This window comes from Oratosquilla oratoria, chromosome 17 (genome assembly GCF_046742065.1).
Source record: "Oratosquilla oratoria isolate Oo_2021 chromosome 17, ASM4674206v1, whole genome shotgun sequence".
Classification (NCBI taxonomy): domain Eukaryota; kingdom Metazoa; phylum Arthropoda; class Malacostraca; order Stomatopoda; family Squillidae; genus Oratosquilla; species Oratosquilla oratoria.
Genome location: NC_134793.1, coordinates 4,109,730 through 4,127,229, shown reverse-complemented (window position 1 = coordinate 4,127,229; position 17,500 = coordinate 4,109,730). Strand labels below are relative to the sequence as shown.

At 39.9% G+C, this 17,500-nt stretch overlaps 2 protein-coding genes across 3 annotated transcripts in view; one reads left to right on the top strand and one right to left on the bottom strand.

Moving 5' to 3' along the window:
• The window catches only part of LOC143034343 (uncharacterized), a 24,489-nt gene that overhangs the window by 4,178 nt on the left and 2,811 nt on the right, over nt 1–17,500 (bottom strand). Inside the window, exon 1 of one of the 2 annotated variants that reach the window (XM_076200279.1) lies at nt 17,199–17,292. The exons of the other annotated variant lie outside the window; for it this stretch is intronic. Within the exon in view, the coding sequence (XP_076056394.1) occupies nt 17,199–17,277 (79 nt within the window). The 5' untranslated portion in view covers nt 17,278–17,292. Of the gene's footprint in view, nt 1–17,198; nt 17,293–17,500 lie in introns of those variants that run through there. 2 annotated transcript variants of the gene reach the window in all.
• LOC143034130 (uncharacterized) lies at nt 7,921–12,318 on the top strand. The gene is made up of 4 exons (XM_076200073.1): nt 7,921–7,949; nt 8,468–8,522; nt 11,320–11,409; nt 11,714–12,318. The coding sequence occupies exons 2-4, from the start codon at nt 8,473–8,475 to the stop codon at nt 11,979–11,981; spliced, it is 408 nt and encodes a 135-aa protein (XP_076056188.1). The 5' UTR covers nt 7,921–7,949; nt 8,468–8,472; the 3' UTR covers nt 11,982–12,318.

Genomic DNA, 17,500 nt, shown 5'->3' with positions numbered 1-17,500 from the left:
GAGAAATATTGAAGTTTCTTTGGTTAATTTTCTACTACAAATAAACAGTAGAGTTGGGAAGTTGTAAGAAGCTGAAGTTTTGGGGAGCCATACTATGAAAAGACAACATTTTATTCATTTGAAATACATAACAGATATAAACAATGTCTAACGAATGATGCGAAAATATAATGGTAATTCTTACTTTAAAGTGATAGATCTAATCTTATTAAAGTAGTTTTACGGAAAAAATGAAAAAAGCAGGGTATCACAAAAAATGAAGAAGAAAAAGACACCTGCAGTTTGGAAGTATTGGCCTCAAAACTTCCAGAATCATGATCATTCGTCCAGGGTAAATATATACAGTAAATACATTAATACTTGATGGATGAATAGATTATTTCATTGAAGTATAAATTCATCAGTCAAATAGATATTCATCTATATAATACTAGCTAGGTCGTATATATCACCTAGAATTAATTACAAACAATTTCAACAACTACATAGTCAAACTACTGATCATTGGAGATTTCAATGCCAGAGTCGGAATGCGTCATGTAATTAGGAACGACATACATACATACATATACCAAGGGTTTTCCCCCTTATAAGGGAAGTAGCCAAAGTCAAAGGCATAAATCTACTCCCACCCATTTCATCCCCACATACTTTACTCCCATTCACCCCTTCTCCCTCCCTCTTTTCCTGGCTCTTACTGAATGACGGGTCATCCCTGCATCTCACCCACTGCCCTGGGTCAGAAGCAATGCAACGAGGCACAGCACATCCACATTAAGGCCGTTTCATTTAATCGGCGATCCCCCCCCCCCATTCTGTTTCCCCATTCAGTAAAAGAGAAGACGAAGAGAAATACCTTTGGGCTGAGTCAAAATATCATTCACACATAATCCCTCACCCCCATTCCCCACCCGCTCCCTTCCATGCATCACAGCATCATCCATGCACAACCATTCTCACCCCTATCTTCTGGCTTCTTCCTTCCTTCCTCAACAGACATTCCCCTCTTTTCCAATGGCACTTTTACCCCATCCATCCATCTCATCCTTGGTCGCCCCCTCATATTCATCCCTTTCACCGTTGCCTTCCGCACCTCTTTTACTAGTCTTTCCTCACTGATTCTCTCCATGTACCCAAACCATTCCAACACTCTTTTATTCACCCTATCCCCCAACTCCCTTTCCAGACCCCATTCGCCTCCCCACCTCCTCGTTTCTCACTCTATCCAGCCTAGTAATCCCTATCATACTTCTCAGGTCTCAGGCATTTCATCGCAAACACATTTAAATTCTTCCTCACTTATATTCCATTTTCTGCCCCATACACCCTTCTTTGCTTCATCATCCCATCACTAACTACAATTCCTTCTATTTCCTCCCTCCCTCCTTGTTCCACACACCATCTTTGTACACCTTGTGACTCCCTCCATGAACTATCCCCATTCCTCCTCCACTCCTAGTTCCATTATATCCTTTACTTCCTCCCACTCCTCTCTCATCTTCTTGTATTCTTTCTACTTTTCTTTGTCATTTAAGCAGTTTATTTTTAAGCACCTCCCTACCTTCTGTTCTTTTCCTCTTTCTCAATCTATCCTCCACTCTCAATTTAACTTCCACCAAAAATTATCTGGTATTCCCCCACTCTCTCCAATAAGAACATGTACATCCAAAACTCTTCCTACCCTTCTCCTGGTTACCACTATATAGTCCATTTAAACCCTATCTAGCACCCTTCCATCCACCACTCTCTCCCATGTATACTTTTGCTTGACTTTCTTCTTAAACACTGTATTTGCTATCATCAACTCTCTTTCCAGGCACATCTTCACCACTATCTCTCCACTAATTTTTTTTCCTGGAACTCCACACTTCCCAACCACTCCGTCTATTGGTTTGTCTCCTACCCTAGCATTGAGATCTCTCAATACCACTACATTGATATTTCTCCCTAAACCCTCTGTGCGCTCATTTAAATCTATCCAAAAAGCCTCCCTTTCCTCTACACGCTTCTTTACCAGGCCCATATGCACTTACAAAGACCCACATATCCCTTCCCAGTTTCACCTTCATCCACATTAACCTTGAAGAAACCTCCTTCCACTCCACCACACACTTACCTATCTCTTCACTTACTAGTATAGCTACACCTTCTCTCCCTCGTACTCTATTCACTCCTGACACCTTCCCAACTACACCCCCAAATTCAAACTCTCCCCTCCCTTTCAACTTAGTTTCACTCAATGCTAACACATCCGTCTTTGTTTTCACAATCATAATACTTATCTCTTCCCTTGTAATCTCGTCTGAACCATATCGATGCACATTAAAAGACAGAAACCTTAGGGTTCTGGTTAGAAAACTCCCAGACCCTCTTATGCTTTTTCCCCTTTTTTTTTGTCCTATTTTGCGACTTAATTGAGAACACTCGGTGGCGGTTTTCATTCTCCCCTACCATAAGATTCGGCGAAAAAGGAAATGAATATTCAGAGAAGTGGTACAGGATGGTACTAAGAGTGGGTGGACAGCATAGCGAAGGGACAGTCGCAGTATAAAAAGTAGCATAATTTCTCTATGAATAGAGATTTCCTCTATCATAGACAAAATGATGTGTGGCTTTGGTCTATAGGATCGTCCCACATAGACCCTAAAGTATCAGGTGAAGGCTACTAAGCAGCTTTAAGCCGTACAATAACATGTAGCCAATACCCCAGATGGGGAACGACAAAGTTGGTAAATATGGAATCTGCAGTATTGTCGGTAATGACCTTACAATGTTATCTGCCTTAACAGTCCGTAAATCGCATAAAGTAAAGGTGACAGTTTCGGTCGCAGCTAATTAGCGCCTCCTGGAGTAAGCTCCTCACCTTAGGCTCCTCTTTCTCTGCACTGAACATGAAAATCTGTAATTAATACCATTTTCCAAATGAGTAATAATCTCAGGACCACATGGAAATGTTTCTTTTCAAACATGTAGTGACTCCTTGACTACGCGGTTATCATAAATTTGGACAGAAAAAAAATTAAAACATGAATGATGGTATGAAGGAACTACTGAACAAATCACAGGGTTACAAGGGGTCGGGTCTGCATAGAGCCTCGACCTCAGAACCACAAAACAACATCTATTATGAAACTAAATTAAGAAAATCCTTAAGAATCAACAATGAATCGTATAATCTGAAAGTACAACTAGACTGAGTGATGAAATAAAATTCAAAATCACTTGAGAATTAACAGAGAATCGTATAATTTGAAAGTACGACTAGACCGAATGATGCTTAAAAATCCCATTACATAAACACTTCGCGGAATATCATCCTTACATCCATATAAGAAGCAGGTGGAGACGTGTTTGTCTTTCCCGTGGGAAACACCAAGACTGGTCTGATCAAAACTCGCCAGAAATACACAATATACATAGAGCAGAACATAATATAATGCATTAGTTGATGATCCAAATCCGGACACAGCCAAATTTGCCAACATCAAGGGATAGCCCAGAGGACTGCGAAACATGGAAAATGAATGGCAGGTCTGGAAGGCAGGTGAAACCCAAAACTACGCCAGTCCAAACAGCATTCAAGGATATAATAAAACTGTAAAATCAACTTATGATTCATGAAAATGCAACACGGCTTTAATCATACAGTACAACAAACAACAAGTATCAACTAGACTGGAGGAAGGAACATTTCAGTAACTTGCTAAAGAAAAATATTTCTACACCTAACATCCTGGACAGGCTCCCTAGCTTATCAGTGTTACACGACTTATTCAATTGTATGGCTCTTGCATAAATAATCATAGTAAGAAAACAACTCAAGAAAAACAAGAACAGTGTAGAAGACGGGAGTACTATCTATAAATTTCTCATGGAAATTGACCAATTATCCCATAACGCTTTGAAAATAGAGCCAGGCATTCACATACCATATAACAGATGATAATCTTGTCTGTCTGGAACGTCTTCATAAAAAACCCAACTCACTTTCACAGTCTCTATAACTGCACTGTGCATATGGCTGTGAAATAATAGCAAATGATAAATTCCTCATAAAAAAGTACTAGATGCATTTCACTAAGTCTATTTGTCCTAAAATAAAAATATTGCCTAGTTTACCAACTCCCAGCTAGAACATGCACGATCTTACACGAACAATGAACCAATCAGAATAGTCCAATATTCTGTCTGCCTCGGAAGCATTCTTTCTTAAAGAAATTCTGTTAATCCAGTTCATTGAATAATCAACTGAGCATTTGTTACTTTGAAGAAATGCACAAAAATCCATTTGAAAATTAAGTAAGAATCTGATTCTTAGAAGACATTTCAAGGGATTTCTCGGACAAAATCTGCATACTAGCATTTCTTTCTCACCAGACGCCAGGTAGTTGATTTCAACTGTCAGTCATCGGCTTCGTCATCAGACGCCTCCACTCATCTCATCTCGATCCTCGTAAATTTCTTGTTCGCTTACTTCTTCTAACGTTAAATTTCTTCCAAGTTCTTTTTCTTGAGAGGATTAGGAGAGGAACAGAGGGAGTAATTGGTGAGGAACAGTGTGGATTTAGGACTGGTAGAGGTTGTGTAGATCAGATCTTTGTGGTAAGACAAATATGTAAGAAAGCTATAGGAAAGGGGAAGGATGTTTTTTTTTGGGGGGCTTTTATGGATCTGGAAAAGGCTTACGATAGGGTAGACAGAAAGGCACTGTGGGAGGTTATGAAGATATATGGGATAGGAGGAAAGCTTCTAGGAGCTGTCAAGAGCTTTTATGAGAGTAGTAGAGCTTGTGTCAGAATTAGAAATGGAGAGAGTGAGTGGTTCGAGGTAAAGGTGGGACTTCGTCAAGGATGCGTTATGTCGCCCTGGCTGTTCAACTTATACATGGGTGGGGTAGTGCGAGAGGTAAATGCAAGGGTAGTGGGTCAGGGATTGGAGATGGTTAAAGAAAATGGAGAAAAGTGGGAGGTGAGCCAGCTGTTGTTTGCGGACGACACTGCGCTTGTGGCAGGATCGGAGGAGGGATTGAGGAAGTTGGTGACAGAGTTTGGGAGAGTGTGTGATAGAAGAAAGCTGAGGATAAATGTGGGTAAAAGTAAGGTGATGAGATGTACAAGGGGTGAAAGTGGCAGTAGACTGGAAGTGAGCATTAAGGGAGAGCGACTGGAGGAAATAGATAGTTTTAGATACTTGGGTGCAAATGTGGCAGGAAAAGGTGGAGTAAAGGTGGAGGTAGAATGTAGATTGAGAGAAGCGAGTAAATGCCTTGGTGGATTGAAGAGTGTAATGAGGAATAGACATTTGGGAATGGATGCTAAGAGGAGACTGTATGAAGGAGTGATTGTGCCAACAGCACTGTATGGGGCAGAAATATGGAACATAAGAGAGGAAGAGAGAAGGAGTTTGAATGTGTTTGAGATGAGGTGTCTGAGAAGTATGATGGGGGTTACTAGGCTAGATAGAGTGAGAAATGAGGAGCTGAGGAGGAGAACAAGGGTAGAAAGGAAGTTGGAAGATGGGGTTGATGAAAGAGTATTAGGATGGTTTGGACACATGGAAAGAATGAGTGAAGAAAGACTAGTAAAAGAGGTATGGAAGGCAGATGTGGAGGGAGTGAACATGAGGGGACGTCCTAGGATGAGGTGGATGGATGGGGTGAAGGGGGCTTTGAGGAAGAGGGGAATGTCTGTTGAGGAAGGATGGGAGAGGACAGAAGACAGGGGTGAATGGAGAATGGTTGTATATGGATGATGTTGTGATGCATGAGGTGGACTGGGCGGGGGGATGGGGGGTGAGGTAGTATGTGTGAGTAAAATTTGACGCAGCCCGAAGGGATTTCTCCCCGTCTTCTCCTTTTATGCATGGGGGGGACGGAGAGGTGGGGGGTCGCCGATTTAATGAAGCAGCCTTGCTGTGGATGTGCTGTGTCTTGTGACACTGCTTCTGACCCAGGGCAGTGGACAGGGTGCAAGGATGACCCGTCATCCGGGAGGTGCTAAGATAAGAGGGAGGGTGGAGGGGTGTGGAGTGTATTCAGGGATGGAATGGGTGGGAATGATTTTATGCCTTTCCCTTTTTGGCTACCTCCCTTGTAAGGGGGAAAAGCCTTGGTATATGTCTGTATGTAAGTTCTTTTTCACAAAGTCCATCCACCTTTCCCTGGATCTTCCAACCACCTTCTTCTTCTAGGCTGCCATTCCAAATACTTCCTAGGATATCTATTTCCTTCCATTCTCTTCATATGACCAAACTATCTCAAGATGTTCTTTCTATGATTCCAACATTCGGCTCAAGTTTTAGGTGTTCTCTTATTTTCTCGTTTTTAATCCAGCCTCTTTTGGTGATCCCCCATAATTATTCTCAATATCCTCATTTCTGCAGCTCCAATCTTCGATTCTATCTTCCTTGTCATATTCCAAGTTTCTGACTCATATAGTAATATTGGTTTTAGTATGGTCGTGTACATTATCGTTTTACACCTGGTTCACATTTCCATTAAACTTTTGAATTCGTCTATTAATCTCTCTCTCCTGCGTAAACAAAACTCCTAAATAATTAAAGTTATTCAGCTGTTTTAGCTGATTTTCATTTATACTTATATTAAATTCTTCTCTATTTCTCCCTTCACACATCACCTCAGTTTTCTTCACATTTATCTTCAATCCTTTCCTTTTTGTTTCTTCTTTGATTTTCCGTTATCATTGTCACATCATCCGCATATGCCATAGTTATTTCGTTATCCTCATTAGTACAGTTTTCCCTCACGCACTTATCCATGAATATTATAAGCAGTAATGGGGACAAAATTCCTCCTTGCCTCACTCCTGTCTTTACCTCAAACCACCTACTTTCAATTTCTCTGTTTTTCACCCTGTTCTTGCTATTTCCACAAAAACTTTTCATCTCTCTTATTAATTTTGGTGGTACACTGTAATACTGATCTCCTATTACTTCCCATAATTTCCTTCTGTCTATTCTGTCAAAAGCCTTTTCAAAATGTATGAATGCCAAGTATGTATTTTTATTCCACTCCCATCGTTTTTCTAAAATGATCTTCAATGTGAACACTAAATCTGTAGTCCCTCTCCCTGGTCTATTCTACATAAGTACATAAGAATAAAGGAGACTGCAAGAGACCATAAGGCCTACACTAGGCAGCTCCAGTCTCCTTGTTTATCACTTCTGTTATATGAACACGAATCATGGACCCCTTACTTACGACACACCAAACATCTAGAGTGATTCCTTATAAAATATCTCCAATGAGGACAGAGTAACATAAGATGAAGTCCTCTGCAGAACACAAACATTCCCACTAGTACCATTGTCCCATTGGCGTCTTCGTTGGTTGGGAAATTGGGACAGACCACAACGATTCCACAAAACCGTCTTCGGAAGCAAATTTTGTATGGCTCGATTCCAGAAGTACAACAACTAACTAAATGTCAAGAAGAGTGATTTAATATTTATTCAAGGGAACTATTGAAGAGATGTCTTTTCGAGCCGAAAGTACAGCGGAGCTAGATCCTTATAGACCCTGCACCTGACATATTTAAACAATGCCCCTTGAACAATCACTGTTCGAGAAAAAAGAGAAACAAAAGGCGAACAACATTAATGCAATGCTGAAGTCCTTACCATCAACATCCATGCCACCTGTATAACAAAATAAGTGGCTCCAGAACGGGGCCCCACGACATACAGCAACACCAGCGTCGCCACCAGTGAAGACTTTTGTCACCAGTACATCATCCTTATCTTGAGCAAATTCGTCATCAATCACGGTGGCTAACCATTAGAAAGTAAGAAAGTATGTGCTTGTGTGTGTGTGTGCGTATTCAGTGCTTTATCTTTCTATTTGTTCGTACATACGTTCAACCACACTTTAAGGTACAGTATATATATGGTTGGGGACATTTACCCCGTCTCATCTAGTGACCGTTCATCAGGTAACGATATCCCTTCTGACAGTCACCAAGTAGTAATTTTCAAACTTCACAACTGATATTAGTTGAAATGCAAATTTGACTAACTTTGTCATTATCAGTCAGTAATTAATTTTAGGATGACTAGGCGCTAAGAAAATAGACATTCGTGTATCTATTGTTTCGTCTGGCTCCCTTCAGTCTTCTAAAAAAAAAAGTACTACAATCAATTATATCAATTATTCATCAATTATTTCCCTTCTCAGTCCAGGAGTATTCCTCAGCTGAACAAAATCTCTCGAAATTAGAATAAAAAAATAATCAGAATCGAAGGGATGAATTAAAATGATTTAACCTTTGATATGAAAGGATTACCCCTTAGCATATTGGAATATTCTCGAAGTTGACGTAAGAGATTTGGCGTTGTGTCACCAAGATGAAAGGGGCTGAGAGATACAACAGGAAAGTTATCACAATTTCAATATGTAAAACTGTGGGTTTCGTCCTTCCTTCACATTCTTTTCTTTTATCTTCCTCTGCAGACACAATGAAGACTTACACGGCAATCCTCCTTCTAGCATGCGCAGCCCTTGCCCAGTAAGTATCGCCTAAGCCAGCGGTTCTTGAGATTTTTAACTCGTCGACTCCCCAATCAAGTTTCAAATTTTTTATCGACCCCTTAGCTTCTAATTCAAGGAACATAACATCGATGGCAAAATCAATATGAGTAGTAGTAGTAGTAGTAGTAGTAGTAGTAGTAGTAGTAGTAGTAGTAGTAGTAGTAGTAGTAGTAGTAGTAGTAGTAGTAGTAGTAGTAGTAGTAGTAGTAGTAGTAGTAGTAGTAGTAGTAGTAGTAGAAGTAGTAGTAGTAGTAGTAGTAGTAGTAGTAGTAGCAGCAGCAGTAGTAGTAGTAGTAGTAGTAGTAGTAGTAGTAGTAGTAGTAGTAGTAGTAGTAGTAGTAGTAGTAGTAGTAGTAGTAGTAGTAGTAGTAGTAGTAGTAGTAGTAGTTGAAGTAGTAGTAGTGGTAGTAGTAGTAGTAGTTGTAGTAGTAGTTGACATGGATTATAATAAAAAGGTAACACGCAGTAAGAAAATATGTCGAACGAAATATGTTGAACGAAACTGAATTATTCACTTTATTCATTATGTGATGGTGACAGCTCGTAAATTCAAAAGCGGTATGACAGTATTATAGAGCTAAACCATCATTTGTGCAACCTCCAGATCATCTGAAGGGTGCATGAGTACTGAATGCCGCAAGTTTGACACGTTTTGCTTGTTTGCTTGTTTGTCCATTAAAGAGTTAGCGCTTTAGCCGTCAGCGACCATTTTGTGGTCAATTTCATAACTGTCACAATAAATGTATAAACGGAAATCGAAAGCGAAGTTATGTGAAAATTAGATTTTTTTTTCTAACAGTTATTCTAACTTTTTTTTCCTTTACTCAAAACAGAGGTGATATGCGCCCGTTACATTTGATAAGTGACTATTTTATTTCTCGTTTGTTGAAAATCTGTGGAGCCAAGGTCGTACGGAATGCACCCTGTACAAACCCTAGTACGGACAGCAGAGTTGCGAGAGACAGTGAGAGGGAGGGATTGGTTGAAGGTAGTGTTGCCAGCGCTGCTGAAACTTCAGAAGATTTACTGAAAAAAAATATTGTTTGAATTCAAGAACTCATTAGAATTTCTTTCAATCTAATGGTGTCTGATATTCTTCAGATTTTTAAGAATCATTACTGAGAATTTCCAATCGGAGTGTTCAATAGTCCCTTCGACCCCCGGCAGTAAACATTCAATGACTCATGGTTCTTCATCGACCCCCTGGTTATTCATTGACCCCCTGGTTATTCATTGACCCCCTTTCGGCCCTCTGACTATTCATCAACCCCTCGGATGGTCCCATCAACCACTGGGGGTCGATATCGACCACAGTGAGAACCCATGGTCTAATCAGACCTCACGTAAATTTCACATAGCCTTCGTGAGAACATAGACACTCATGTGTGTGTATGTGTATATATATGTGTGTGTGCGTGTGTATGTGTGTGTATATGTGTGTGTGTATGTGTGCGTGAGTGCGTGCGTGCGTGCGTGTGTGCATGTGTGTGCTTGGGTGGGTGAATGGATGTGTAAGTGCGTGCATGCGCGTGTGTATGTTTGTGTGTGTGTGTGTGTGTGTGTGTGTGTGTGTGTGTGTGTGTGTGTGTGTGTGTGTGTGTGTGTGTGTGTGTGTGTGTGTGTGTGTGTGTGTGTGTGTGTGTGTGTGTGTGTGTGTGTGTGTGTGTGTGTGTGTGTGTGTGTGTGTGTGTGTGTGTGTGTGTGTGTGTGTGTGTGTGTGTGTGTGTGTGTGTGTGTTGGAAGGTGACATGTCTAACCCATGAGAGAGAATATATCTACCTTTATTACCACGTTTCATTTGTTCGGGCTTTGTCCTGTAATAAAGGATCGGTCTTGACATGGTGTTTTTCTCGTTAGACATGTCGACAACAGCCAGTTACATATGAGAAATAATATGTCGACACCGCGTTGTCTGTCAGTTAGTTAAAAAATACAGAAAATTGTATTCTAAACTTTACCCATTACTTTCATCTATTCTCTCGTTATGGTTTAACTTAACATAAAGTAAGAGTGTCTCACTATGCTTAAGTATAATCAATATAAAGATACGCAGATTGAATGGGATTTCATTTGGAGAGCGGCAGGTGCAGCTGTCTGGTCATAATTGTTAATAATCGACAAAGAAAATTCCTAGTTACCATTATTAGTATCCCTCACGCCAAGGAATTTACCGTAAAATATTCTGACTGAAGGAAAACGCCATGTCAAACTTCTTGAATCAGATTGATAGTGTCAGCAAAACTAGGTTATTTTCTAGGGAGTGATTCCTGCGCAGAACATTGCATGAAGGGAACGAGTATTGTACAATAAATAGAATACAGATCTTAACAAACTTCTGTATTCACTAGAATCAGTATAGAGAAGAATGACCAAAATGATACATGGGCTAAAAAATTTACCTTACGAGGAGAGGCTTAAGCACCTTAATTTACACTCTCTGGAAAGACGCAGAGTGCGGGATGATCTAATAGAGGTGTTCAAGTGGATCAAAGGCTTTAACAAGGGTAACGCAGACAACAGGGCAGGAATCACAGTAATGGTTTTAAACTGGACAAATTTAGATTTAAGAAGGAAATAGGCAAGAACTGGTTTACTAATAGGGTGATCAACGAATGGAATAAACTTAGTAACCATGTAGTGATCGCTGAAACTATCGGTTGTGTTAAGAAACGGTTAGACAACTTTATGGATGAGGAAGACAGGTGGTAATGAACATGGAATTACTTATGGTCTCTTGCAGACTCCTTCATTCTTATGTTCTTGTTCTATTATAGGGGCTTCAGCAAGTGTCGATGTGGGCTCTTCACCAACAGAAGCTTCGGAGAATTGATCCTCTACGAGATGCCGGGCATCGATGTTGGCAGGTATGTATAGTCTAAGGTTTAGAGTATCGTAAATTTTGTGTAAACACACCTATGCATTTCTTGATCTTGGTAAAGAAGGTCCAGTTGAAATGTTAGATATTAGGGTTTCATATAACTTTATTATCAATTTCTTTACTTCAGCTTATTTTGTTCTGTCATGGGTAACTAGGTGTTCAACGAAAGGGCTAAGAATATTTATCATTTAGAATGTTGAGTGAAATAAGTTATCTTCATCAAGAACTAGTATGCAACCAAAGTACAGAGAAGGAAATTTTCGTAACCTAGAACCATTTTCTTTTTCCAGCTGCGAAGCCCACTTCCAGTGCAAGACCCTTTGCGAAAAAGAATTCACTGACTTGACCAACAAAGGGGACCTCTACACCATGATGGCCGACGGCATCACCACCATCGGACAGTACCTGTGCCAGGAATCCTACTTCGGTGACATCGACAACGAGTTCGTGTACAATTACTACGAGCTGTGCAGTGGACCTTGGGAATATACGGAAATGCAGAGCCAGGAGCCTCTTTGCTGCAGCAAGTGGGAACAGTACCCCTGCTCCAACCGATAAAGAGACACCAGACTTCGCTCCCGGAACTTCTGTTGGCTCCGGATCTGGATGGGACCTATTCTAGATAAACTTTTCATTCAACAACGTCACCTGATTCTAGGAGTAACCTAGTTACTAGCCAGGAGTCAAATGTAATTAAATATATTTCAAGAATGCAAAAGAACATGTTTTGTACTGACCCATAGTATGACAAAGAAAATAAACGACTTGCTGATATTAGAAATTGAATAAAAATTCGTAGTATTACCACTCTATAGCAAAGCTAACGGTAAAAAGTGATAGCTACCCTCTATAGTAATAGCTATCCGCTACAGTAGGGTAAGCTATCGGTGAAAAATGAAATAAACTTAATATGAACAAGACGCGGAAATCAGTCGACGTTTTATACTAAATTACTTCCTGACTGGAAAAAGGGTGATACTGTGTAATACCAATCAGTATAGTTGTTCTGTTATATCTTGTAATTTTGCAACAAAGATCATTACCCTTGTTTATAAAGAAATATGACCTTCACAAGCAGATTTGTTGAATTTTCCCAAGAAAAAGGGAAAGTCAAATGTTAAATCCCATACATCTGAATGGAAGATCAATATGTTTGTAGAGTAAGATAGAAATCAGGGTATCTCCATTTGGTTTTATGATTGGCTCATAAGAGTAATGGGGGACAAAGAAAGAGATGAATATAGGAAAGTGAGTACAAACTAAACGGGTATACAAAAACGCTGAGGAACGAATTTTGACGCCGCAGACTGTAACTTGGGAGTTGAACCAATACAAGGAAAAGGTTCGCACGGTGAAGATAAGAGCAAGGATTGAGTTGTAGATAAGAAGCACCGTGTCACATTATCTTTATTTCCTAATACCTAATCTCTCTATCTCTCTCTCTCTCTCTCCCTCTCTCTCTCTTTCTCTCTCTCTCGCTCTCTTTCTCTCTCTTTCTCTCTACCTCTCTTTCTCTCTTTTCTTTTTCACCTTAGGGAGTTAGAAAAACCCCGTTATGAATAGCAGATAAGCATGACTACGAAAAACCAGGTGTATAATGGTGTCGGTCTAGAATTTGTGTTACGTTGTCAAGTTCATAGTACAGAATATGTGAACGTGGTTTGTGAGGATGGGTGTGTTCAGGGCACATACAGAGGTGCAGGCAAGGTCTGCAAATGCAACAAGGCTGAAGGAAGTAGCATCAAGAAATGAAGAAATATGAATTAGATAAAATGTAATCATGATGACTACAAATAGAGGTTGAAAGAGTTCTTCGCGGATCTAAGTACATGCGATCTATCTATCCATCTCTATCTATCCATCTCTCTCATTTGTAACTCATCAATCACACTTGAACAAAAGCTTATTGGAATTAAGACACATAAACCTCCATCTGATAATCTAAATTAGTGCCCACCAAGATGTCGATTCTCTTTAGACATTTATCCGTCTGTCTTCCAAAATTCTCTTACTCATGTGGTCCTACTTACTTCCTGGTTTATATACTTGCATCACATTGTCCAACCTCTTATCCTGATGCATTATCCCTTTTCTTCATAAAAGAAGAATCAGAACACAAATCGCGACCGTCACTTGCTCTCTACATCCAATAAATACCCAGTGAAAACGTTATCACACTGGACTATTTTTCCTCCGACTGCTGGAGCAAATTTGCAATCCTCAGGTCTCGGAAAGGACTCTAATATGCCGGAGGAAAATAATTTTCCCTCCAGCATATCTAATGACATTCTATGTAAATTGTTGAGAAAATAAGATAGTTTACCATAGTGACTTTACGTCAGAAATAGTGCTGGAAGTGGGCGATATCGCCGACTAATTGTAGGTTGAAGGAAAAAAAGCCTAGTATGATAAGGCTTGTAGAGTTTCTGTCTGGCTCTAGAGCTTATAGGTTTTAGAATAACATTCCTAGTCCCTCCCTTCTCCTCCAAAAAGACCTTTTTTTTCAAATGAATAACAATTGGAAAAATTTGCTCATTATTTCAACTTGTGTTATTGTGTCTTTATTGGCATCTCGTTTATACATACATACATATACCAAAGGTTTTTCCCCCTTACACGGGAGGTAGCCAAAAGACAAAGGCATAGAAACCACTCCCACCCATTCCATCCCCTACATACTCCACCCCCCTCTACCCTCTTCCCTCCCTCTTATCTTGGCACATCCTGGATGACGGGTCATCCCTGCATCTTGTCCACTGACCTGGACCAGAAGCAGTGTCGCAAGACACAGCACATCCACAGCAAGGCCGCTTTATGAAATCGGCGACCCCCCTCTCCGTCCCCTCATGTGAAAAAAGAGAAGACGGGGAGAAATCCCTTCGGGGTGCGTCAGTTTATTTCTTATACATACTTCCTCACCCCCATCCCCCAGCCACTCCCCCTCATGCATCACAACATCATCCATACACAACCCTTCTCCATTCACCCCTATCTTCTGTCCTCTCCTGTCTTTTCTCAACAGACATTCCCCTCTTTCCCAATGCCCCTTTTACCCCATCCATCCATCTCATCCTAGGTCGCCCCCACATGTTCACTCCTTCCACCTCTGCCTTCCACACCTCTTTCATCAACCCTATCTCCCAACTCCCTTTCCACCCCTGTTCTCCTCCTCACCTCCTCATTTCTCACTCTATCTAGCCTAGTAACCCCTATCATACTTCTCAGGCATTTCATCTCAAACATATTCAAACTCCTTCTCTCTTCCTCTCTTATGTTCCATGTTTCTGTCCCGTACAGTGTTGTCGGCACAATCACTCCTTCATACAATCTCCTCTTAGCATCCATTACCAAATGTCTATTTCTCATTGCACCTTTTAATCCCCCAAGGCATTTACTCGCTTCTATCAGTCTACACTCTACCTCCACCTTACTCCTCCCTTTTCTGCCACATTCGCACCCAAGTATCTAAAACTATCCACTTTCTCCAGTGTCTCTCCCTTGATACTCACTTCCAGTCTGCTGCCACTTTCTCTTTTTGTACATCTCATCACCTTACTTTTACACACATTTATCTTCAACTTCTTTGTTGTGCACACCTTCCCAAACTCTGTCATTAACTTTCTCAATCACTCCTCTGATCCTGCTACAAGCGCAGTGTCGTCAGCAAACAACAACTGGCTTATCTCCCACTTTTCTCCATTTTCTTTAACCATCTCCAATCCCTGACCCACTACCCTTGCTTTCACCTCTCGCACCACTCCATCCATGTATAAATTGAACAGTCAAGGCGACAAAACACATCCCTGACGAAGTCCCACCTTTATCTCAAACCACACACTCTCTCCATTTCTAATTCTAACACAAGCTCTACTACGCTCGCAAAAAAATCTTGACTGCAATACCTCCACAGTGCCTTTCTGTCTACCTTATCATAAACCTTCTTCACGTTCTTGCGTGACTAACTTTCTCGAATTCTACAACACAGTTATCTCAAATTATGACAAAAGAAACAATATAAATTTAATATATCTAGACTTTGCAAAAGCTTTTGATACCGTCCCACACGAAAGACTAATTACTAAATTAGCTTTACACGGAATAAGTGGTAGCCTATTAAGTTGGACTAGTAATTGGTTGAATGGTCGAAAACAGAGTTGTTTTAAATGGAAAAACTTCTGGATGGAAAAATGTTACAAGTGGAGTTTCTCATGGTTCCGTTCTTGGGCCACTTCTATTCATAGTATATATAAATGATATAGACCATGGACTAAAATCTATCGTTTCCAAATTTGCTGATGATACAAAAATGTGCGGAGTGGCAAATGATCACTCAAACCAATTTGATATTCAAGAAGATTTAGATAAATCACAGCAATGGTCTGAAAAGTGGCTAATGAAATTTAACACAAGTAAATGCAAGGTAATGAACATAGCTAAAAATAACAGTAAGTACGATTACAAGTTATTTGGAAATTCGTTAACAAAAGTGGATAGTGAAAAAGATCTCGGCGTAATTATCAGTAACGACCTCAAATCATCCAAGCAGTGTATTACAGCCTCTGAGAAAGCAAATAAGATTCTGGGACTGATTGCGCGATCTTTTGATTTCAAAAGTCCATCACTCATTAACAAGCTATATAAATCGTTAGTTCGTCCACATTTGGAATATGCTGTTTCCGTATGGTCACCGAATCTCATTAAAGACATTGACAGACTGGAAAAAGTACAACGGCGAGCCACAAAACTGATTCCAAATATCAAAAATAAATCATACGGAAATCGACTAAAACACATGAATCTGTTTTCCCTAAAAAAGCGTAGACTCAGAGGTGACTTGATACAGGTCTTTAAGATTTTAAAGGGAATTGACAACATCAAAAGTGACAAAATTTTCACATTGAATGAGAATTAGACAAGAAACAATGGTCTCAAACTGTCCGGAAATAGATTCAATTTGGAAGTGGGTAGAATCAACTTTGCCAGCCGTGTAGTTAATGAATGGAATAAACTTCCTTCACAGGTAGTGCAATGTAGTTCAGTTCGAAGCTTTAAGAATCATTTAGATAAATACCTAAGTAAGATGCTGTAATGATTATAATTTATTTTGTATTATTTGTTTTTGTTTTGTTATCTTTTGTCTGTCTGATTTTCATTTATTATTAGTTATATGTCAATTTATTATTATTTACTATTTACCTGTTTGTTTATTATTTAACTATACCTATGCATCTATTTATGTATTTTATTTGTTATTTACATTATTATAGTTTTTATTTATTATTATTATTATTATTTTTTTTCGCATCCGACCAAGATATGGATCAAAAGGTCTCCTGTCGGTATGCTCCGCCTTTGTAATCCTTTTTAATCCTTTTACAGATCCATAAAGGCCCAAAATACATCCTTACCTTTTCCTATAGCTTTCTCATATATCTGTCTTACCACAAAAATCTGATCTACAAAACCCCTACCTGTCCTAAACCCATACTGCTTCTCACCAATTACTCCCTCTGTTCCTCTCCTAATCCTCTCACTCAAGACCCTCCTATAAGCCTTCCCAACTATACTCAACAAGCTGATCCCCATGGAACTACTACACTCACACTTGTCCCCCTTTCCCTTATAAAGTGGAACTATACAGGCACTCTTCCAGTCCTCTGGCACTCTACTCTCTCTTAAAAAAAACATTAAATAACCTTACCAGCCAGTCCACCATCACTGTACCTCCTTTCATCAGACGTTCTGCATGGCATCCATCCAACCCAGGTGCCTTACCTGCTCTTATCATCTTAACAGCTGGCTTCACTTTATCTCTCCTTATTTCTCTTCCATTTTCCTCACTCATAACTCTCATTTTCTTACAACTACCTTTCCCACCCGATCCTCCTTTACATTTAGCAACTCCCTAAAATACTTTGGCCACCTTCCTTTTACTGCTATCTTCCATTGTCATCTCTCCATCTGCACCTTTTAACTTTTCTTCTCTACATCTCGTTTATACTTAGCTATAAAAATCCAGGTTTTCTCATACCTCTTATGTAATCTCTCTCTTTCTCTCTTTCTCACACCCCACCCAC